The 26,107-nt window shown below is 37.3% G+C and overlaps 1 protein-coding gene across 1 annotated transcript; it reads left to right on the top strand.

Annotated features, from left to right (window-relative positions):
* The first annotated feature begins 1,293 nt into the window (after positions 1–1,293).
* LOC122396813 (voltage-dependent calcium channel gamma-7 subunit) lies at positions 1,294–25,453 on the top strand. The gene is made up of 8 exons (XM_043395514.1): positions 1,294–1,633; positions 15,352–15,444; positions 16,166–16,309; positions 17,120–17,208; positions 17,656–17,811; positions 22,429–22,641; positions 23,642–23,817; positions 24,831–25,453. The coding sequence occupies exons 1-7, from the start codon at positions 1,294–1,296 to the stop codon at positions 23,804–23,806; spliced, it is 1,200 nt and encodes a 399-aa protein (XP_043251449.1). The 3' UTR covers positions 23,807–23,817; positions 24,831–25,453.
* The last annotated feature ends 654 nt before the right edge of the window (positions 25,454–26,107 follow it).

Raw genomic sequence — 26,107 nt, 5'->3', positions numbered from 1 at the left:
CGACGCTTTCTGTTGCAGAGTTTCAGAAAGGACCGTCCCGACCAACTTCGAACTGCGAAACTTTGAAGCACGGCCTTTAACGAAGCAAACTAGAAACAACTTATCGAAGATGGGCAACTAATGTGTTCTCGAAGAATGAAAAATGCTCTTTGACCTTATCGCTCGAGGCAGTGTTTGAAAAATTACAACGTTCGCTACGTCGATGTTAACACGAATCCTCCAAACTTAATTTCGACACCGATATGTTCATTTCGGAGCCTTTAACGGATAATAGGAAAGCATTGTCAGCAGTTTTATCAACACACCGATAAATTACAGTTGCTAAGAATGTTCGCGCTACGAGAAGCTATTGAAAGGTAGTGACTTGCTTTATTCTCGAGCGATTCGTTTAAGAACCGCGGTCCCGATATCCTTCGGCAACCATACAGAAGCTGCTTAGTTCGAAAGCCTATCCTTTATCAGCAGCCGCGCTTATACCAATTCTCCGAGGCAAAAACGGATCAGGTTCTTGCGTATCTTCTCGAATAAAAGGAGTAAGAAAGAAGGGAAGAAGACGAAATTCCTCGTAGAATATCGCGGGAAGAGTTCGTTGGAAATAAGTTGCCGCCGTTACTTCCGTTGCATTATCGACGAAAAGCGTTAACGGGTGAATCTAGTTCCAACCGTTTTCCAATATCGACTTCGTTTCAAACTTTTATCCATAACTTTCGAAATAACGATATAAGAAGTAAACCTCGAAAGGAGGCAGAGAACAACAATTTGTCTTCCCGTCGTGGCCGGACGAACGGTTCCAATTTATTAATCCTTCGAGTCACGGTCGTTGATGGCGAATGCTCGAAACTTCGTCGTGAAATATTTCTGACTGAAAGGCGTTCCACGGTAGTTCGGCCAGCCGGCGTGGATATTATATGGGGCCCCGTTGTTGTTCGTTTCTAAAGCGTAGCGCTGTGATTTCAACATTCATATCCATTTAGCGATAACTTATTGGAACAGGGAATTATAATGCGCCATTGGTACCAAGTTCTACGCGACGCAGCGCGCTGGGGATACCCCAAGTAAGAGCACCAAGTTGTATAAACTGTTGCTGAAACGGTGGAATTATATTAATGGGGAACGAGAACGAGCGAAGCCGGATATAATAAAAGGCTCTGGAAATAAACGCGTCGTCGAACTTCGGTTTCCATCTTGTAAATAGTGACATCGGGGCAGCACGGTCGCTTCCAAGAATAGTCGGGACAGCACGATCGCCATAAAGGGAGAAGATAAACTTCTTACTATTGCTGGGATGCCCCCATGACAAGAGGGAGGCACGTGGTGATGTCTTGTTGTTGCTGGTGCTGCGACGGGCTTGGCGGTGCCAGTTCTTCAAGTGCTGGTACTGGAGGTGTTGTTACCGGTGCATCTGGAGGCAGTGTTGTTGTTGGCACCGACGCTAATAACGCGGGCGGCGGCGGTCTTGGTATCACTTCCGGTCTTTCTGCTATGCTATCGTTGGTGGTCGTTACCGTTGCCATCAGCACGGGGGAGTGGCTTCTCACGGAAGAGAAACTGCCGAAAACCTCTTCGAACACTTCCGTCGAACCTGACAGCAAAGTCACCTACAGTGGCCTCTGGAGAGTCTGCGTTGCCATAAGTAAGTAATTTCTCGATTTACTTGCATATTTTTCACTTGGATTTTATCCCTTTCGTTTTCGAGACCATCTTTTTTGTTTACTATTATCTGGTTATAGTTTGTAGTCTGCTTTTGTAGTTCACGTAGAGCATGCCCATGTATGAGGCTATCTAACTTATAGTTTGTTGGATGATCATTTTTTAGTAGCTCAAGATTCATAAAAATTGAAGAAATAATGGTTCTACGAGCATTTTATATTTGGTGGGTTCCATATTCCGGGATTTCGAACAATGAAGTTATAAAAATATCAATTTAACGTATTATCCAGGTAATGGGCCCGTCTGTTGTGTAAAATAATATCGAAATTAACAAAAATAAAGGGTGTACTTGTAAACTCGATAATATTGTAATCCTAGTAAAGCCGTTTATCGTTTCAACGTTTTCCATCGACTATTTGTTATTATTTTCGAAACGTTCATACAGGATTAATTTAATAGCAGAAAATACATACTTTGGATAATATTTCCAACGAGAATAAATAGTGATCTTTTTAAGCAACATCAGAAAATTGAAAAGTAGAAAAGAAATAAGATTTTACTGGGGAAAGAAACTTATAGAATTTTACTTAACTGTGAGATATCTAACGCGAAGAATATGTTTGAATTAACAGAATCTAGAATGCTTAGCAGATGAATCGTTTCACCCTGACGTCGTTGTTTCTTAAAACGGGGTACAATATTCCTGTTAATTGCGAAAATCAGCTTACAGCGTAAGCAGCTTACAAAGTTCAGAAAAAAAACAACAGTAATATAAGTTATAACGATTATCTTAAAGCGAAACTGCCGGAACTACTCTGCTCCTCGTTGTATCCGCGGGAAGATAAACGAAACAAATTATAGCGATTAAATTAAAACTATTTATAACGTCGTAAGATCCGCAATACGCGGTGAACACAAATTCTGATGGAACGAAACGAATTATAGACAAGCAGCTTTGTCGATTTCCCATCACGCAAGAAGATAACAAACATACTTCCTTTTTTCAATTGCACGATCTTCCTCTCAAACCCTTTTTAAGCCCACATGCTACGAAAGAGTATTATCAAGCACTCTCTCAGAGCTCGCGATCTTGTAACAATCTATCCGTTTATATATCGTCCATGTTCGAGATATCGGAGTAGACGCGATAACGGACACAATAAAGAAACTCGAAAAACTCTCGCTGAAAGGATGCGCCACGAACCGTTATGATTGTTTGGGATCTTCGAGGGAAGTGCATCTAAGCGCTCCCAGGAACGAAATCGTATCCAAGAAAATCTAATTCGACGTCGTTCGGGTCTTTTTATCGAGCCACGGACCGCGTCAAAGAGTAAAAGCCATGATCACACGCGTGTGCGTTGATGCTGATTGGCCAAAACGAACCGCCACTTTGAGAACCAGAGAGATCCGAGGGTTCCTACCCTTTTGGCTGAAATGCAATTCTAGAAAATTATACGGGACCTTCTATGACTCTTATAGCGACGTGTCTTCTCAAACCACGTTAATTTAAATTAATACAATCGAAACTGGATCTTTCTGTAAATTCATCCGATGTTAAAACGTATTATATTTTCTCTACGTCCCTAAGTTCGATATTTCTGCCTACATAAATATAATATATCCGTTCGTATTCTGAAAAGCTTTCAATGTCTTATGGATTTTGCTAAACTTTCAAAGCTGTGATCTCTATTCGTTGACTTCGGAATAATAAAATAATATTAACCCCTAGTATTTAACTATAAACGTTTACTAAAATATCGAGAAGTGTAGTATGACGTTATAAGGTTAAATTGAAGTTAAATCGAAATAAATTAGGAAGTTCATTGTTTCCAGGAGTGCTAAGCGACGCGAGTGAAAGATTAGATCATTGCGTTGGGTTTTATCTAAGGCGATCGAATGCCGTCTCGAAGGACCGAGTGTCTGGTCACCGAATGCATCGACAAGACATTTATCAGATCCGCAGACCCCAAATCGAATTGAGTTTCACTCGACATCACCTGACCCTCGAGTAACACGGTCAATTGGTTCCGTGTTATTCAAAACCGTTCTATCGGAGACTTGGGGAATTCGTACCAACCCGGAGATTGCATGTTTTATTAAAAACGGTGCAATAAGAAACTACAGATCTGTACAACAATGGACATTCCGTTCCAGAGGTTTCCTATAAATGGTGAAAATGATCGAATATGACTAAACTTCTAGTAAACGATATAATATACTTATAGTATAATTCAAACACAGTGTTGCATTGCATATTTTGTACTCGTAAGTTGAAAGAGACTATTGAAATCATAGAAAGATTTCGTAATCTTTAGCGATCATTGGCAAAAAACTATAAAAATTAGCTTGCTTCTTCGGAAGAAACAAGAACCAAAGGTCTGAAGAGTTTCCTGTAATACATACTTCTAAAGAACTTAAAACTTCTTTGAAAGAACGCTTTATCCTCTGAGTGAAACCGTCAAAGAGGATATTAACTGTTCTAATTAACAGGTCATCCACAGTCAAATAGTGATTAACTTCCTCTAATGAATGGATACATTTCTTTCAATTAACAGGATAACAATACTATTATTAATTAATAATTTTAGAAATGGAGCTGGATTAAAATTTATTCAAAACCACGTACGCCTCTTATGTAATTGCTTCCTCTTATTCAGTTATTAATCTTCATACTTCCTTGGTCTCTCTTTAGTTAGTTTCGAGCGTCAAAGGTAACGTTCCATGATACTAAATGATTAATATTCCCAATAATTGAATAAACGTCATCCGTGTGGTCGTCAAACACATTCGGCCAGATTGAGAAATTCAAATCTGCATAGAGACAAACGTGTCCCGTCGATATCGACGACACTCGTCGTAGACAATATTATTTCCGGGATTCGCGATACGTTGGCAATGTCTGTAGCTCAACAAGAACCGACAAAACGAGTGTTTTTCGTTTATTTGCTCGTTGCATTGATCTCCGGATAAAGCTTCCCTTAAAACGTGAAATTGTAAAAGCACGATAAAAGGAATTTCATAATTCAGTGATGAACGTTACCGAACAAGACAGGATCTTGTGTTATCGAAGTCTATACTTTGTCGTTTTATAAAAATGATACACTGGAATCTTAATATAACCTTTATGTATCAAAAGAAATTCTTACTCAGGTGTTTAAAATTGGAATAAAATGTATTCGAACAGTAATATTTCATAATAGTCGTTGAAATAATATCGGCCCGTATCTGCTGTTGGACAATTATTCTTGTTTTATCAGAAATATCGAATTTATCGCGCCAATAAATTCCATTTTATATAACTCATTAAGGATACATTAAATTTGTATAACATTTTAGAACGAAATAGTATTACGATATAACTACCGTCCATTTATATAGATTTAAAACATTGAACAGACTATGCATTTAATTTTCAAATGTCCACGCTACCTCGTCGTGGGAATCAACTTCTGCTTTCTCTCTTGGGTAACACGTATTCCAAACTTTTCTACTTGTTCACAGACTGTCTCAATGTCCTGTGGACCATTCCAAACATTATTGCAATAGTATGAAATTTTAAGACCGAATGAATCGTTTATGACAAGGTCTATAGAGTCTTAAAATTTTTCCATAGAATATAATTTTCTCATTATCTTTCTTTGAAGACGAAAGAACGAAAACGTAATATTTGAAATGAATTCCAGAAATAATTTCGTCTCAATGTTAGTTTTTAATTTTCGAATTTTTAACCGAGAGCAATAGTTTCGAAATTAATCAATATTCTTAATAAGTAGATTTTTCATTTCGACAACTCCAGATATCGTCTTCCATTTCGCTGTTCCGACTACTTTGCATAGCAGTCAGTGAACTTTTCTCGAACTTAACCGACAGGACTTACGAGATCCCCGGAGTAACGTTATAGCTAGAGTTTAGTGCGTAGAATTCTTATGGGTGAACACGACCGTCTGTTTCTACTGGCATTTGCCTCCTCTGACCCTTTGAGTTTCATTGTAGTCGCGAAATTGCACCTTAAACTACTTATTTTGGCACATTTAAAAAATTTCCATTTCCTCGAAAGAATTGGACGAAGAGCCGGGAAACTTTTTACGTTTCGAACTCTTGTGATTAACTTGAATATTTCGTGGAATATTCTTTGCCCTGACTTCTTATCATATTTTTCGCACCGTGTTAACATTAATAATTTCAAAGTTCGCGTGAGCCATTTTCTACCTTGCTATTGCGAATCTAGGAATTTTAAATAAATTTTGCCACTCGCGGTCGTCAAAGGAAAATGCCCAAAAGATTAAAGTTGAAATAAAGAGGCATGAAAGAATATAACTGAAAAAAATTTCAGTAATGGAACGCCGCAAAGGAAACAAGAAACTGAGTAAACAACCATTAGGGACTAAACAAGAAATAGAGCGAAACAAAGAAATTGCTTTCCGTTGAATTTTAATGCATTTAAATTACATCGTTATTTTCTTCCTCGACGTGGTTTTAACGAACGATGATTTTATGCAACTACCGGAGAATATTGTTAACGAATGATCGATATAAACGCGTTCTATGAATCAATGCCTACAGTTTAATTAAACTATTTTATATATTTCGTTTGTGTATGTTTTTAAATGTTTTGTTAAATGTGTTAGCTTGGGAGAATGATTGCAAGGTCTTCCTATTTAGTGTCGCGGGGGATTTTCTTCCACGGAGAAAATAATTAAATGTTATTCAACTGATAATACTCGCTGATAGTTTTACCGTTCCATTTTTCAATGTAAAAAGAGACGAAATTACATATACAGGGTGTTCAGCCACCTCTGTGACAAATTTGAGTGGGAGATTCTAGAGGCCAAAATAAGACAAAAATCAAGAAATTTGTTGATTGAGGCTTCGTGAAAAAGTTATTAAAAAATTAAATTAAAAAATTTCAAATCGTTCTGGAAAAATTATTTTCAGTTGCGGGGGTCAATTACAATCATTTTTGGTCGATAGACATACCCCCGAAATCCTAACCATTTTCGAGAAAAAAATTCCTTACCGAAAAATATAATGTCTGACCATACCGTTGACATGTTTCACTGAAATTTCAAAAAAATTTCAAATCGTTCTGGAAAAATTATTTTCGGTCGCACGGGTCAATTACAATCATTTTTAGTGAATAGACATACCCTCGAAATCCTAACCATTTTCGAGAAAAAAATTCCTTATCAAAAATATAACGTAAATGTCTCACATGCGTATCTTTAAAACGCCATAACTTCTGAACGGATTGGAGGATTTCAAAGTTTGAAAAGGCAAACAACGCGTATTTTGGTGTAGAATATGTAGAAATTCTAAGAAATTCGAGAGAAAAAATTCTTCATTGAAAATATAATGTCTGACCATGACTGTCTGTCACCCTGAAAATTGAAAAGTTTCGTTCTGGAAAAATTATTTTCGGTCGAAAGGTCAATTACAATTGAGGCACCCCAACACCGTTACACGTGTCTCATCGTTCTTAATATTTATCAATAAAATATCGCGAACGAAAGCAACAATTCCAAGTTAAATTATACGAACTCGTTTCTTTGCAGAATGTATATTTAAAGAACTTGGTATCTTCCAGAATAAATATCTTTAATCGTTTTAATGGAACACGTTCCAACGCCACGAGCACTTTTCTATAAAATATTACTTCTCATAAAACAAACACGAAACGCGACCGATTCCTGTTGCAAACACTTCTCATCCTCCCCTTTATCCGACCATCAGTAACCAAGATTTGCCCTCCGCAGAGACGAGGGCAGAAAGCATTTAACTGGTAATATTCGCGAAGCGTTCTGTGATTCCGGTCCAGGCTCTGTGGATGGGAATGACGCCATGGAATGGGACCCGGTCTGAAGGAGACGAGCACAGTGGGTCGGAAATGACTCGTTACCGAGGGCACCGGAAACCACTCTCCTGCTGCCGCCATCAGTCGGTCTCCAGTCGTTCCATGCCTACCAGGAACGATGCCGCCGGCTATGCCAGGCAGATAAAGAAAAAAGGAAAAGCAGAACTGTCGATGGGGGAGCTCCCGTCCTCATTCAACCACCGGATAACTTTTTATCGCGGTCGAAGGGACTCGAATTTTGCGGGATCAAGCAAGAACGAAGAGATAGATTGAGTAAATTGCGTGTACAAGGTGACGATTCAACGGGGAGGATCGCTTTGGCTGTTTTTCTTCCTTTCGTTTGGCGGCTGTTTCGCGAACAGCCCCATCTTTTAACGTTAAGCAGTTTGTAAACATCGATGTCCAAGGGGTCAGTTTCTTTACCATAAATCCTAACGAACGCAAGGGTTCTTGATGATCTTCTAAATGTATTACAAGGGCACGATAAGTAATCGTCGAACGATACCGTAAGAAGTAAATTTTGACTGCCCTAAAAGGGGGATACGATGCTCTTCCGTGAGAACTTTTACCAAGGATTTATGATCCACTTCGTCTTACAATTTCTGTTCATCATAGAACCTTCTTCAAGCTTCGTTGCACAATTTTGCAACTTGTTGCGAAAGTCTAACAAGTCTTTTTGCTTCCCTGTACTTAAGAAGGTTCGGAGAGCGTTTATCACTTCTTACCTTCGAAAAGCAATCAAACTCGAAAGATCCAGGTCGGATAGATATTAATGTTTCGTGGAAAAATTATTTCATCCCTTTTTTCCTGCAAATTAATTAAACTTGCAACGTCGATGCGTACGCGGATCACAACTATCGCTGACATTTTTAAGATTTTTATAATCTATTCTTGGACGTACCAACAAGATAATGCTCCGATGCATAAACGTCGAAGAACAATGAAGTGGTTCGAAACATTTAAGGGCAGAAGCGAAACTTTAAAATGAAATAACTTTTTAAAACGATTAATTCCGTGCATAAAAAGTTCATGAATTCATAAAAACTTTAATCGCGTGGCTAACAATGTCAACCTGAAAGTACACAAGTATAATAGCTATTGCGTAGAAATATTAATGGATGTTATTTATTAAGGGAATCGTTAATAGTATCAACCAACTGGTTCGTTAAAACAGAATAAACGTATTCGGTTCATAATTTAAATTATGAACCACTTGATGTATTTGCTCGTTGATGCATGATTGTCGTACCAAAATGTTTATTACCTCGCAATTAATTTATTACCAACAATTTCTACGTATATTAATTATGTGATTGGCAGACATTCTTTTCAAACAAATAAATATTGCATGATACTACGCAAAAGAAATCTTCCTTTATGGTGTACGTTACTATCTATACTACTATTGCACCTTCGAATTTCATATTTTCGACACATTTTTTCACGTAGAATCACCGAGTTTTTTAACTATGAACGTGGTTTAAAGGACGGTCGTTGCATGCGCGAAAGATTCGAACTATGTCACGTGAAACGAACAAAATTTCGATCGATCCATTAACAGTAGAACAATGTAAGGTGATCACATTACCCAGTTTGAAAATCAGCGAGCACGGCTCGGAATTTAATGTTAAATCGGATATGTTATCGAATCCGAGGCTCGCGACGTTAAAACTCGCGACACGTGACGAATGTTTCAGTGCATTTAATAAAGCAGTGTCTTTGTAACGTATCCAGGTGGCTCGACCCGTTCGTACCAATTAGCCATGTTGATGTTAAATAATACCACGCCGGGGAAACGGGCCGCGCAATGAACCGGCCTCTCCTATCTTAGTTGTAAATTGGATGATCCTATTTCGTTGTAAACTTCACCTCCGGCCAAGCCTCTCGTCCGACTCACTGCGAATTCCCGTTCCTTCTTTAAAAGAGCATCAGGAAATCGAAACGCCCGCTAGATAAAAGGAACGCGCCCGCCTCGCTCTCCTTCTTTTGGCAAACTTAAGCCATCCGAGAAATGAACATTCTTTTAATTAAAATGCTTACGGTACGCTCGACAATTACACTCGCAGATTGAAAAAGTTTTCTTACTTCGAGATCTTTTGGAACTGCACCCGTCGTCGGTTATCCAAGATTCGATACTACGTCCCACATGTCCAGGAATGTCAACGATTTCGAAAATGCTCGAAAAGTTCTTACGATAAACTGTCAAACATTTAAATTAAATTGGAAACGTAAATTGTGGAATCATTCTTTAAACTGTGTAACGTAGGAAGTTGGCTTTGGGTACAACAGAATTTACATGGATTTTGTTTTGTTATTCTGCTTATTCTTTAATTTAATAATTAACGCAAACTCTTTGGATATTTGAGAGGACAATTACGCGCGGGGGATAACTGAAAAATATTAAACCCTAGCGAAATTCACAAGTTTGCAGAATAGAACCCCGACGCGAACTTTAATTCTTCATTACAGAGACTGCTCTCTTCCCCTGGAAGAAATATTTTCGCGAAGTTGCGACACTAAATCGCGAACTAAGGTAGACACTGTTCACAGGAACATAATGTCTCTTGCTTAACCGTAATTTTCACGACACACTCACCAAACTCCCTACCATGGACGCCAAAATTTAAGTCACTGTGAATTATCAAGAATGGTCGGACACCGATTTTTATAAAACTTTGTTTCCAAGTCGATACCGTGGTACCCAGAGAAAACAATTATTCATTCAGTTGCAGACTATTCAACAAACTATTCAACATTGACTTCTTTAAGTTTTATAATGGAAAATAAAGTTACGAAAGGGAACGAGAAATCGAGGCTGTGACTGTATGAAAGCCTGCTGTATGTTTAAATGTTGCCATCGAAAGGTATTTTTATCCTCTGAAAGCTATTGGAAAAAACAAGGAAGATGTGGGTGACAAGTGGGTCCCGCGTGACTTGACGCCCACCGATAACTTATGTCGGAACAAGGTCTGCTCAGCATTATTTCTTTTGAACAAAAGCTATCCCTCTCTGGATCGAATTATTACGTGTTACAAAAAATGTTTTGCTCGTGACAACCGCAAACGATTGTCAGAGTGGCTAGATAAAAGGGAGCAGCATAAACAGACCATCAGAAAAATCTTCTTCTTCTTACTGTTGTTGTTAATACAATAGAATTCTGATTATTCATCGTTAACTATTTAGTTCCAATTTATTCCTCTATTTCAGTGAGTTTTAGACTTTCTTGAGGAATTCTCTGCGAATAAACTATAACACCTTTTATAGTAAAATTTGCAAGGTTTACATTTAAAAATTTTGTAAAGAAAATCGTCAAGAAATCGAAGCTGGATCAATTAGATAATGTATTATCCACAGGGTTTAGAATACGGTGCTAGGTTTACTATTCGATCGATGACATTAATACCACTTTTAAGAATGTCTCAGCGAAGTTCGGTGTCTTACACGTTTTTTAAGGATCAAAGTATGGCTGGAAAATATCAGGTAACTTTTCTTAGGGTAGGGACCAGTCTCTATGACAAATGATGCAGTAGAAAAGGGATGATGGCACGTGACGGGCGAGTTATTTTATGACAAAAGAATCCTGTGCAACATCTCTATACAATCTCCATGGCACAGTGAAAGCACTAAATTTACTGACGTTGCACTTTTCGAAAATAACCATAAATTGTCACCGACACTAACTCTACCCGCACTAAACATCATACTAAAATAACATTCTTTTTTTATAATTTCTTTACATTTCGATAAAGTCTTTTTCTTTATTTTAAGATTAAAAATCTGCGTTCTATAGTGCCCAGATTAAAATTCCAAAATTCCAGAATGAAATTAGCTCTTTTCAGAGCTACCACATTTTTACATACGTTGGAGACTTTGTGTTCAGCTTTAAAAAAAATTTTGAACAATCCTCGTTTGTTTCTCTTTATGAAATAATTCGGGCCGGCACAGATTTTATGATCATAAATCGAGTCGAGTGCAGCATGTACTTTATATCTCTCATATCCCTGACAGTAAACGCTAGCACCGCGTGTTCTTTTTACCTTTGGCATTAATTTTGACCACTCGAAGTACAGATAACAACGCAACGCGCAGTGAAACGATGAAAATATCACTGGGATATACGATTTTGTAGAATTAACGCAACAAGGCTGGCTATTTCCATACACGGAGAATTCGGGATTTATTAAATAGTTATTGCTCAAGAGACGGTCTTCAAATCATTTGCAAATATGTATGCAAAATCCTAATTTCTATCGGTCGTTATTACTATAATTATGTCATTATATAAATATTTGTTAGTTACGAATTATTAAAAAAATATCGATCTAAAATTGTACACCATTGTCGTTAAGTCCAAAATGAAGAAGTCGATAGATTCGATCAAGGTTCGTTTTTCAATTCAAATATTTTTCAGTCGAATAAAATGATTTAATTATTGTAATAATGTACTTAAATATAATAAAGTAGATAAACGATGAATGACGCCGACTAATTTCATAAAATTTCGCGTTATTTCGTATTCGTTTCGAGGAGTGTCCCCAATTTCTGCGAGCGAATAACTCCTCGGTCGAAAGTTTCGATGATCCTCGGATAGCAAGACTCATAAGCTTCCGTTCATAAAAGTAAGAAGTGCTTCAGTATCCGTCGTGACAGACTCGCGTCTTGGGGACGAGGAGTCACAAGAATGGGAAGTTGCCAAAGGATCCGCACATATCCGGTTCCCTGGTCACGGTTCAACAGCAACCGCGGTGCATCGTTGCACCGCGATGCACACCGACAAGTTATTATTTCTGTTATGACTCTGCCGGTGGGCACGCCGACAACGAACCTGGAATATCGATTCTCAACTGTCGAAGGGAGGCAATACGGCCGACTTCCGGCGCGAACCGGAAATGACTATTCCACGCCTGCCAACCCAATTCCCCGTTCCCCGTTTACCGGGCTATACGTTCTCTTAGGAAGCGTTTTTTTTTTTTGAGAGACGTTTTTGATCCCGGAACCCCGTCACGCGCGAAGATTTATACGAAATTCTGTATGTAAATAAAATTTCCATGCGCCGTCCATCGCCCCGACTATAATCGACGATCGCGACGTCACCTTTCGCTATTACGGTGCGCGCAAATGGTTCGGATTTAATGACGGCTACCGAAGGTAAATACACTGGAAACACGCTCGCGTTTTACCACCTGTTTCCGTTTAATTTCGCAGTACGTAGCGCGAAATGTTTGATAGCTTGCCGGGGCATCAGGATTATTTAGCTTGCGGCCGCCTTTAATTTCATCGCGATGTTTGAGAAAGCATATCAATAGATTTCTATTTGCGTCTGCTTTACGAAAAATTGCTGTTTTTCATGTGACATTATATACAATTCTAGACATTTGAAAATAATATACTTTCAATGACTTGGATTGCATATTTCTACTCAAAACGTATAATTCGTCATTGCATCAATTTGGTTTTAACCCTTAAATCTTCTCCGCAAGCTAATAATTATTTAATATGAGTCAATGTAATTATTTGTAAATTTATGTGATCCTCCGTTAGTTCATTACTTTTTAAATGCTTTGAAGAATAGTTATTTTCCATTTACCAATCAATAAAAATCAATATTAAGTAAAATAATTCAGATCGAGAGTCCACTTAAGGGTTAAAAACAACTTTCCAGTGATAACTGAAACATATTATACTTCCAAGTAAAATCTTCGAGCCATCGATACGTATATATACAAGTAGTTTTTTCTTAGTAATTTACAAAAAAAAAGAGGCACAAAAGTTTGAAAATCAACGTCCCTTTTAATGTGCCAAATACAAGAACCGTTTGAGAGTGGTATCGATTCTGTTCGATCAAATAATATAAAACAAAATCAGTGCAGAGTTGTTCAGAGTTCACAGGTCACAGGTTACCTTTGTTTGGCAGGTACGTTCCAATTAAATTTAATCCTGTGAGTGAAATGAAAAACGTATGCTTCGACGACAGCAAAAAAGGTTGGATAATTTGAACTTGTTCGGAACATACAAATTACATTCGTCCACCCTTTCCCCTTTTAATTTCTTTCTTTTTTTCAAGCAATTCCTGTTTTCGCGCAGTCAGGTAAAAGGCGGAGACAATTGCATTTTCGATCTTCCCGCCACCGAATCTCCGCCACTAAATTTTTAAACAGATACGCGACGACATTTTATTAACATTCTGCAACAAATTGTAGCACACTGAGTATCGAAATAGATCAAATATAATACTCGTTTTGCCAGAAACAAATTCAATATAAACACGATCCGAGTGAAACTGTAAGATGTTTCTCTATTAATTTAATATTCGAATATTAATTTATCTAAAACACGGAACGTTTGCCTCGTCCCCGCATTTTCGAAAGTAAATCAACGACCGCGTAATATTTCACCGATACAGAATCAAATAAGTGGTTGGATACATCGAAGTTGAATTGCAACCATTCATATTAAATATTCGTAGCAATATTTTTGCCATTAAATTTACCTGGTTTGAGCGGGTCGTCAGTAATAATTTATTCAATGAAGTCTATCCAGTCAGCTTACATCTGAAAATAAAATCAAAACGCTTATTGAGAAAAATAATTTTACTTCGTTTAAAATTAACTAATAGTTGAAAATTTTAACATGAACACATATTTCGAAAATAGTAATATATATCACACATATAATATAATTAATTAGTTTAGCACGAGGGCGAAAGAAAGTAATACGCTTCTCAAATTAAATTCTTCGCATAATAAAACTTTTAATGAATTAAAAAATTTATTAAATTTAAAATTCACGAACAAAAGATTATTTGTTCGGAATTAAAAAGAAGTCCAATATTTCCCCCCCTGTGATTTCATTTTCTAGTCCCCATTGAACTAATCTTTATGAAAGTCAATACACTTGTCGAAACATTCTTTCCAACGTTGGAAATAGTTCTGAAACCCTGTAAAAGTAATGCTGTTCGTGGTCGGCGGAGATTTTTCTTTTATCCTCGTCTACATCAACGAATCGCTTCCCTTTTATAGTTTTCTTCGCTCATGCGAATAAAAACGAGTTGCATGGAGCGAGTAGAGAACTAAACGCCATGTTGCTGTTTGCTAAGTTACTTTTGGAGAGAGCAGATCGTGTTGGAAAGCGAAGATTGGATGGTGCACCGTGATGCTCTCATCGACAGGACCTCGTCTACTCAACAGTTTTCAGAAAAAAATAACAAGGCGTTTATTGTCCCCTTCCGACCCATCCAATCGTTCCAGCAACTTTCTTTTTATTTCTGTCGATAAGGAAAATTATAAAAGGGAAGCAATCCATTGACGAAGATAGACTCCACCATTTTGTTCCCTTTATAAACACTTCCAGTTATTTAAAGAATCGTAAAGATTATCAAAAATTATCGACACAGTAAATTCTCACATGTCTAAAAAGTATTTTCTTATCTTGCTTGGATGTACAAAAAAAAAAAGTTCTTTATTCGAACTCATTAAGAATATAAATAATGTTAATTTGTAAAGATTGTCTTTTATATGATATATTTTATATAACAATTGACCCCACGATGAAATTTATAAAATATTTGACGCTACGTGTTTTCTGCGATACGTATAGAAAAAACAGAGGGGTTGTTATATAGATAACGACCGTTCGTATCTTTTTGATGACAGAATGGTGAAAGAACTATAAAGCCGTGCCGTGGACGAGAAAAATTCGCGCGTCCGTGCTAAATTGAATCCGTACACATAACCGAAAATAGAGACGAATTTAGTTGGCCATAGGACAATTTACCGCTCAATGTGCGTCGGAAATGTGCATATCGCGAGGATGGTACCGGCGTACGAATCACGTTCTTTTGTCTTCCGCAGGCTCCCGCATGGAATACGAGTGCTCAGGCATTGACTATTTTCCAAACGAGGAGTACAGTCCGGATCCCAGCGACTCAACGATGGCAATACCATGTGAGTACCATGAAAAACGCACCGTGAGACAGGTGGAATGAGAAACGTGTGCCTCTGAAGGGGGTTGATTAGGTGTCCTGTGTCTGGTACTGAACTGGAGTGTGACATGTCCGTAAAATATTCGGTGGGAAAATGCTTTCAGCTGGGAGAATGCACCTCCCATGATAAACTGGATCCGACAATTTGTCCATCCCGATTTTTCCCCTCTTTACCACTTTTTCCCCCCCTTTCTACGTTTTCGTCCGCGAAAAGGGATCGTTCAAACGATACGAGATTGCAGAAAAAGGTCGTTTTTCTTTCACGATCCCATGTTTATATTTTATGCGTGTTTCTTCAACGACACTACAGAATCCAAATGCTTATACCGTGTGGAACAGTATTAATTAATTCTATCAGTAAAATTGATCTTGAGTTTTAACTTTTCTGTAAAAATAAAAAATACCATTTTCAGCACGCAGACCTTAAAATCGCTGGTTAAATTACCATTGTTATTACCAATTATTTTACACCCTGGAACGACTTGTTTCGTAGTTGCGCGTTCCCCTGTGGTATTTATAAAACGTGCTGTTTATTACTATCGCGTTTCACTATCGTTTCAACTTCCTCTCGTCGACGTTCTCGTACTTCGACCGAGGGGTATTTCCCCGGGTGAAAAAGGAAAATATTCGCCCGCGAAGTTTTCCCATTCCTCGAGCCTTTCATGCCCATATTTTTTACGCAGATGCAGTTACCAAGTCGGCGATGTTCTTCTTCGCTGCAACATCGCTGCTAGTGGTAGCCGAAGTTTGTTACTTCACTGCTCACGTTACTCACCCGAGACACAGACTCTGCGTCTTTGTCGCCGGAGTGGTCTTCATAGTTTCCGGTGAGTAATAAAGTACACCGGCTTATATTGTACGCAATACTTTATGCACACCGACTTCCCAAAAGAAGGGCTACGAATACCAGAACAAAAACGAGCGCGTCTTGTTGGTTTACGTAACGATAGAAATGAAATTTGTGTGCTGACGGTAGAACCAGGCAGATATAAAAACGGATAGAATCGCGATAAAACTTTGTTTTAAGTCCGTGGCTACGCCTGCGAAGAACAACAATAATCCCCCGCGTGAAGAAAGAATTTTAACACCGGATTGAAGAAACCAAATCGTCCCTGCCACTGTTCATATTCATTTCTGAAGGAATTTCTGTGGATTTAAAACCGCTAATTGCACTCTAATCTTGCAATAATAAAATAAGCGAAAGTGGAGTTTAAATAGTCATCTTTTTCTCTTTAGATTTTAAATACTTTAAATGAAATAGCTTTTACAGAGATCTTTTGTGCAGCGACGCTAAACAAATACTATTTTCCGTTCATTGATAAAAACGATTCAATACCAGAGAATCGACATTCAATATTGTAAAAAGCTTGTACAAACAGTTCTTTAAGAGTATAACTCCGTGTAACGTATATTTTTTCTGTTCTAGTCGTTTTCGAAAGAAAAAATCTTGCAAACATCGGTTGATTAACTTTTAACATAATAATAGCCTTCGAGACTCGACTGCGTAGATTAAAATTTAAACAATCGCGTTACGGTTGCCCGATCGATTATTATTAAGCTGGTCAGTCTCCGTGAAATTGTCACAGGGCTGTTACAGAGAGATAAGGTCCCAGGTATTAAATCGCTTTCCCTTTCAGGTTTATTAATGCTGGTGGGAATGGTGATGTACATATCTGTATTCAAAGCTGAAGTTGGTAGTAAACTTAGGCCAAGATCGTCGTTCGAGGTCAGTTAAATGTAGTTATTTTTACAACAAACGATCGAATAAATGGCTCAAATGCTCGTCGTGAAATTCCAGTATGATCTAAACGTATCGCGTTTCTCTATCCGCGTGTACAAAAAATATTTAAACTTTCGAGCTCGAATGGAACGTGTTTTAATCGTAGATTTAATAGAAAAATGACACGCAGAGACGTAAACGATATCCGTTCCGAAATAAAATGCCAAGCAGAGTATAGAAAATTTTAGATATTTGTCAGAGTAATTTTAAATGCCTAAGCCTTCGTATAAATTGTGAAATTTAAGTGTAAAATTTCACAACCAAGTCTACGTAGCGACGAAAGTATGATACGAAATTTTCGATCTCATATTTTCTTCGTTACCTTTTAGATTACTTCTTATCTGTAGCGCGCTTGTACGAATGAATATCTTCGCAGCAATCTTGCGATTTCAGGGACCACCCTTCACCTACAGGTACGGATTCTCATTTCTGCTGTACGTGAGTGGCTTCATCACGACCGAGGTCGCTGGCACTTACGCCATTTTCTTGTATATTTCTTGGCACCAGAGAGAACTGGTACGAAGAGATTCCAGGCGAAAAAATTACGGGGTTGGTAGTATTAGCTTCTTTTCCACGACTTCCTAGCGCCGGCTCATCCATACTGGAAAACTTGGACAGAATTAACATCCGCTTAAAAGTTTTCATTATACGAATTGGAAATCGTTAGTCTCTATTGGCAGAATATCAAAACGGTGAGAATAATTTTTAGTGGTAGCCTTTCGTTCCGACACCGATGCAAACCGGAATTTTATTTAACAATAAAATAATACAATATTGTCTTTCTTCTACAATGCGTGAATTTCAATTACACTCGATTCTACTTTAATTCATTCTCAAAGAGTTTTATAAAATTAATCTTACTCTTTTCTTACTAAATGTAAATCTTTGATACTCCTCAAAGTTTTAGAAAAGATAATTTGTTCTTTAAAAAACTCAGCTGCAATTTTAAAGTTTCCACCGTGAGATAAAGCTGTTATGTAAATAAACTTCTTAGTTAAATATCCACGTAGTTCTTGTGTACGAGCTGCAAATTTGAGCGTAAAGTTTATGTTTGCGTTTTAAGATTTGTGTGGGGGAAGTTCCCCCGTAACAATACGGATGTCATTCTCAAACGTCGTGTACGATATTCTGCGATAATTGCAACGTTTAAAATCCATTCAATAAAAATGTTGACATTCACAGATCATGGGAAATATTCTGTCCACGTTAAAATATATTTAATATATTAATTATAAACCCCAATCTGAATATCGTTCAGTAACAACTGTGTAAATGTTTCGTAATGGGAAGATTTAAAAATTTCTGAAAAAGAATTTCACGTTTCTTTCGATACAAACGCTAATGCACTTTCAATCTTTCGAAAATCTTGATAGGAGGATGTTTTCTTTTTATAATAGACACAATTATGTTTTGAATAAACGTGTGTAGACTCTTTCAGGAAAAGTTAAAGTTACTTGTACTTCGATCTCGAGATACGGAGTAGTGTTAATTAAACATCGAGAGCGGTTCACGTACGCGGTACACGTTTCACGAGTAACGGACCTGAAGTATAATCGTATTAAGGATTATCTGTTGCAACGTACTTATCTCTACTGTGATTGAACTTCGACCAACTCGATCACATCTCCATAACGAAACTTGACAACCTTGACGCAGCCAGATATTCGAAGACGCAAAAGTTAATCTCATGGCTTGCCACCTTAACAGCGAACTACCAAAATGTTCAAAGTTATCCCCAAAACTAATCAATAGATTGTGAACTTTTCCTCGATTATAATATTTACATTAATTTCTGAATCACTAAAAATTTCTAAAGAAACGAATGAAAATCACGTTGAGTGTTCTTTTTCAAAGCACAGGGATTTCGAAGCAAATATCAAAGTTATAAAGTCAACTGGTAAAAGGAATTCGTCGCGATAGGCTGCAATCCAATCACCAGGCGACCTGATTTCTCTTGCAAGGTAACTCGTACACTCATTCCATAGTTATTGTCTCGCAATTTTCAACGAAACTGTCACGGTAATGCTTCACCTTGCTAGTCTTTCTCTTTTTAAACTCTAACGCGAAAATAAAGTTGAAACGACAGCGATTTATATCGACGATCCGAGCAAACGTAAAGAGGAAACTGCCGTTCCGAAAGGAGTTTTTTGGAACTTTTCAAGCTTGAACCTTGCGAAACTTCTCTAGTACTACCTGCGTCAAACGTGCTTATTAGTTGGAGAAAGTTTCCTATACGTGGAATCTTTAAATCAAACATAGAGAAAGGTTTCAATAGCAGCTTGAAACACTGAAAACAACTCTAAGGAAAGGAAATTCATTACCATAGAACTACCCACATTTTATAAACATATTTTGATCAAATCTATCGAAGAAAACTGATACAAAAAAAGTTTGAAGTTAATGTTCTGTTTAGTACACTTTTCTCAAGGACTCTGGGAAAAATTTTAATGGAAGATTCTGGAGGCCAAAATAAGACGAAAATCAAGAATACCAATTTGTTGATCGAGCCTTCGTTAAAAAGTTATTAACGTTCAAAGTTCCGCCCGTAGAACGACATTTGTCCACCTACTCGAATTTTTTTCTCGAAAATGCGTAGGATTTCGGGGATATGTGTCTTGACCAAAAATTATTGTAATTGACCCCTGCAGCCAAAAATAATTTTTCCGGAATGATTTGAAACGTTTCAATTTTCAGGGTGACAGACATTATATTTTCAATGAAGAATTTTTTTCTCGAAAATGGTTAGGATTTCGAGGGTATGTCTGTTCACTAAAAATGATTGTAATTGACACGTGCGACCGGAAATAATTTTTCCAGAACGATTAGAAAATTTTTTGAAATTTCAGTGAAACATGTCAATGGTATGGTCAGACATTATATTTTTCGGTAAGGAATTTTTTTCTCGAAAATGGTTAGGATTTCGGGGGTATGTCCATTGACCAAAAATGATTGAAATTGACCCCTGCAACTGAAAATAATTTTTCCAGAACGATTTGAAATTTTTTAATTTAATTTTTTAATAACTTTTTAACGAAGCCTCAATCAACAAATTTCTTGACTTTTGTCTTATTTTGGCCTCTAAAATCTCCCATTAAAATTTTTCCCAGGGGTGGTCGAACACCCTGTAGAATATATAATAACTTTTACTGACAAATAGTCCACTCGTGCTGCTTTTAAGGGCAGTTGACACAACGGAGAAGGGAAAATGAAATGTGGTCGAGTTACGTGTACTTAAACAAAGGACTCTCGTTCAACGTTCCTGCAGAGTCTACATGCAGGATGACAGCATCAGGCCTGTAGGCGTTGCACATTTCGGAAACCGCCCTAAGATATGTATGGTACAACTTCTACTCCTCTCCGCCCGTCTAACCCTTCAACATTGTTCTGGGGTGAAACTTGGAGCATCGATACGAAATAGATTTAACAGGAAACTACATGATGATGCGGCAGAACTGAAAATGACTTCAACAAATATTCGTCACTGTTTCGTTCGACTTAATGGCTTTTAACGAATCAAATATTAACCCACAAAGCCTCATTAAAATCGATGTGTATGCATCGTATGTTCCCCTTGTGAATTTTACAACCCTTCGCTCGAAAGAATGCAGGAATTTGCTACCTTTGAATCTGTGAATTGCAATTAAGCACCGAAAATTCTATGCCGTTAAGAACGCGTGTAATTGAAACATTGCTGCGATTACAATTAAATAATCGAGTCCGCGAACTCTGTGGTAGCAATCAGCAGTCTTTCTGCATTCGTGGAACATTATGATTGCATAGTACATTGTTACAGCATGTGCACAATAGAGGCAAAGTTCCGATTATTAATTTTTTGCATCATTTATCCAGGTAAATTCAATTTCAAGTAACAAACAACTTCCCGTTAACGATTTTTACGTAGAAATTTTTTGGATAATTACTTTTTTATGCCTGCTTAATAGAATTTTCAAAGAGCAAACAGGTTTTCGCGATGCTATTGTCACGTATCTCGTTTCGTGCTTCGATGATCGTACGAATAACCAACGTACGGATAATCGATGTTCAGATAATTGATGTTCTATTGTGCATCGTATTTATGTCACGGCGCGTACGTAAACTTTTTCAACCAGCGCTCACGACATTAATTCCACGCGAAAACGAGCAAAATCACATTCGCGTAGAATTATCAGCGTTTTCGATCCGCGCTGTAACAACCTGTTCGCAGGGAGGAAAAGAACAAGAACATTCAGGCAAGGAAAATGAAAAATAAACAGTTAATAAATGCAGAAAGCAAACACAAAAGATACACGAGAGATGCAGAGAACGAAACCGCGAAAGAAAATGGAAAGAACAATACCAGACCCTACAATGATCCATGCACCGTGTGTTAACCCAGAGTTTCATTCATTCTTACCACGTCTGTAAAAGTGCAACAGCTTCCATTTTCTAATAAATTCGAGAACCAATAAAACTAAAAATTAAAGTGAATTGGACGACGTATCTAATTGGACAGTGACTTTCAATAAAAACCTTAAACGATAGACATATTCGTGATCGTTTAATATCCCTTACGTTAATCATTGTTCGTTCCAAGTCAAGCTGCAAGAATTTTTTAAACATTTTATGGAAAAAAATGGTAAAAATGCTAATGGAACGAAGGTTAGAACTTCGCGTTATAAAGCGCACGCGTGATAATTATGCAGATTGGGGTTTGCTGTATCTTTTATGCATTTCACCTAGTAGCGCCTGAAACAATGAACCTTTAATGTTTCCCGTATTATGCATAATTTTAAATGCAAAACCGTTTTTACGCGCGTCTAAACGTCTAAGGAAAGTCGTGTTTATTGTGTAACGTAATATTGTTTCTTAAGGTAGACGTATTTAAATAATGCGCAATTAATTCGTAGCAATTTCAGAATATTGCAATTTCACGGAAACGTGAAAAAAATTTATGAAAGTTGTCAGGGATTAACACGCTGCATTATTAACTTTGGCACGATAAATAATTTATGACCGACTATAATACAGTTTATTAATTGCTGGAAAGCTAGATTACGTAAGAAGACTTGATTTGTTTGTAAAATAAAGCTTCGTGCGTATAGTCGAGGTAGATCGGTTAATAAAATGTTTACTCGTCCGCATTTTATGTTTGAAAATTCGTTCTCCTTTCATAATACTTATTTCCAGGGCGTGTATCACTTAGACAATCACCACGTGCACCACGCGAATCATGCGAACATCGGCCACAGTGGTTTTCTTTGCGAAAGGCATCAAAAGAGATATTTCTTCGGCAGGGATTCGGTAGACCACGTCGACTTCGACGAGTTTCTCCCGCCCCCGCCGAATTTGGATTATCATGATTATTCCAGACAATTTCCTAGGGACCTTACTACTCAAACGGTAAAATATACACTCCCTAATGAAAATTAAAAGTTTCAATTAAAATCGTTATCATTATTTCTTGCAAAAAAATTGCAAACTATACAGGGTGTTCAACCACCCCGGTGAAAAATTGTAATGGGAGATTCTCGAGGCCAAAATAAGACGAAAATCAAGAATACTAATTCTTTGATGGAGGCTTCGTTAAAAAGTTATTAACGTTTAAAGTTTCGCCTGTACAGAATTTTTTTCTCGAAAATGCGCAGGATTTCGGCGGTATGCCTATTCACCAAAAATGATTAAAATTGACCCCAGTAACCAAAAATAATTTTTTTAGAACGATTCGAAATTTTTTTTTTACCGAAAAATTTCACACCTTCTCGAATTTTTTACTAGAAAATGGGTAGGATTTCGAGGGTATGCCTATTCACCAAAAATGATTAAAATTGACCCCAGTAACCAAAAATAATTTTTTTAGAACGATTCGAAATTTTATTTTTTACCTAAAAATTTCACACCTTCTCGAATTTTTTACTAGAAAGTGGGTAGGATTTCGAGGGTATGCCTATTCACCAAAAATGATTAAAATTGACCCCAAAAATCAAAAATAATTTTTTTAGAACGATTCGAAATTTTTTTTTTACCGAAAAATTTCACACCTTCTCGAATTTTTTACTAGAAAATGGGTAGGATTTCGAGGGTATGCCTATTCACCAAAAATGATTAAAATTGACCCCAGAAACCAAAAATAATTTTTTCAGAATGATTGGAAATTTTTTAATTTAATGAAGCCTCAGTAAAGAAATTGATTGAACACCCTGTATAAAATACAAAACAATCGACTAATATTTGGAGCAATGTTATATTCTGTCAAACTAATAAGATAATATTACTGTAATTGGTTCAGATTACTTCCTGAATCTTCGACTCGAAACGATCGTTTAACGAAATGATAAGACACGGTTAAATTAATTTTTTAACCAGACGAACATCGACACACGTTCGTGATTCCATTTTGCAGGTCAGTACGACGGCCGATGTTTTACAGGAAGAGGAGGAAGAATACAGTCCAGGTGTTCAACCTGAGTTCGTTACTTTCGACCTCGATGAACCTTTGCCACCGCCGCCACCAATTAGAGGTAGTGAATGGTCTTTCGGTACGTTGAGGAAAACGACTCCTGTCTGATATACCGTCAGGTACTGTATTTACCTTTTCATTCCTTTTACCATATTTGTCACAGACTTAATTACACTCTGTTACTTATTTTTGTAAATTTTCAATGCAGGGAAAGTTCTGCCTTTCTTAAAAATAATAAATTTATGCACTATTTATTAATATTCACTTTACAGTGTAAGCTTCTTATTATTTACATATCTGAGGTAATTTTATGGCAAACGACCATACCAAAAACTTTATGGTTGACTTAACTTGTACATTCGAATAAATACATTCTAAGATAAAAGATTGAATCAATAAGCACGGTGAATTTTGTAAAGAATTACCTGCTCGCAATGGCCAATGTTCCAAAACCTATTTGTACGGACATTGAATGAAAACTTTGAAGCATTAATGTACAATATGCATTTCATTTCCGACATTTCATTAATTTCCCACGAACAAGATACCTTGATCGTTTTGCATTATTTATGGTAACTCGACGCTGCACGCGCGATACAAACAAATACGCTTTAATCCGCTTTCGACCTAAAGAGATAACTCCAAACTATTGTTACGAACCCCCAGTTCCTGATTATTTAAGAGTGACTGGTTACACATGCTTTCAACGAATAAATAATAATAATAATTCTGTGAGCTTAATACCGTGCGTACCAGTGTCGAATAAGAATCGAAGTGACTATGGTATTGAATTTGCGTTAAAAGCGTCCAGTTTCCAAATAAAATAAACTTGTACATATTATTTAACCACACCCTGTCTAATCACGCGTGTAACATAGTTTCTAACATTCTCGAGATTTCTGAAAAAAACTAGAACTTGTATGAATCGTACACGTTTTCGAATTATTATTAGAACGATTCTTTGGTCGTACATGTGACAAACTAATTAAAAAGGGCTAGGAAAATTGAAGGAAAACTCTCATGGAGACGTAAAAGTAAATGTATATGTATAAGTCGACGGAGATACATAGCTATTCAAGGTAGTTGAAGTATCGTGTACATTAAAATGAATATTTTCTCGTTTCTTACACAGGTACGCGAGGCTGGTGCAAAGCGTTGAAAGCGAGGAGGAGGACGAAGCGGAAACCGAAGAGGACCATGACATAGCCGACGATTAAACAAATCGACTCGCTTTTTAATGAGATAGCTTGCAACGCGATCGCAAAAATGTCTCATCGTCGGTACTCGCCGCGAGTCAGCGCAGAAGTCGAGGCACGTAATGAAAGCAACGGAAATCGGTCGATGCGGTATCGAATCTCGATTTAGGAAACAATTTACCGCCGTTGCCGGAGTAACTGTTCCACGGAGAAATAATTCAGTTGCTAGGAGACCACGAGGTTACGAGTGAACGAAAAAACTGAGTTCATGAACGATTAAGTGCGATGTGTTCAACGTTGCAACTCCATCCGAGACGATGTATAAATATATACAATATATTATCACGGAGAATGCGAGAAACATTTTACAATCGAAAGTGGTGATTTATTAAATACGAAACTCGCGATCGTTCGAGCGACCGGCAACATTTCGTCAAAGCACGCGTATCGAATAACTCGAGAAGGGTTCACGAACTCCGTTAGGCATTATTGACTTCGTTAAAAGGTTCGATCAGCTAATCGACTGCCAGCCTCGATCCACGAACGCTCGTGTACCGGAATAGTATAATAAACTTTGTTGAAATAAGCCGTCCCTTCGTCAGAAAAAAGGAAATACAGACTTTTTAAAGCAGGACGAATCACACGGATTCAAAATGACGCGCGTAGCATAGAGATGAGCTTAAACAATTAATTTAATCAATCAAGGAGTAGTCGATCGTTAAATTTATTCGTATTTTTGAGAACGTTATTAATATTGCGGAATTAAACTAATTTCAACGATTAGTAACGTTTCTTCAAGCTTCTGCAAAGGAAATTTATATCATTTTATATTCTGATCGTTAACGAAACGGAAATTTTCTAGCTGTTAGTGTTACTCGTACTTGTTGCTGGCGTTTCCGAGCAGTAAGAAATTCTAAAAAGACCGCAACACAAATCTGCCAACTTTGAAACAAATCGAGACTGTGAATCGATTGATTTATTGTTGAGTAAATACCATTGCATTTATTACGGTTATAATGATTCTCGTACACGTAACGTTTTACTCTTAATATTGTGGAGACGGGGAAAAATTCAAGTTCCTACATACTGGATCTTCTATTTCGATTAAGATTCCTTTAATACAATTATGGTATTGCGAAGTCTGAAAGATTTACTAATATTGTCTTTTGATTCATTTTTTAACGTTGTTGGATCCTTTTATGCGATCTGTATG

This window comes from Colletes gigas, unplaced genomic scaffold, assembly GCF_013123115.1.
Source record: "Colletes gigas isolate AHSC1104 unplaced genomic scaffold, ASM1312311v1 Colletes_gigas_Sc00008, whole genome shotgun sequence".
NCBI classification, from domain to species: domain Eukaryota; kingdom Metazoa; phylum Arthropoda; class Insecta; order Hymenoptera; family Colletidae; genus Colletes; species Colletes gigas.
This window is presented reverse-complemented; position numbering and strand designations above follow the sequence as displayed.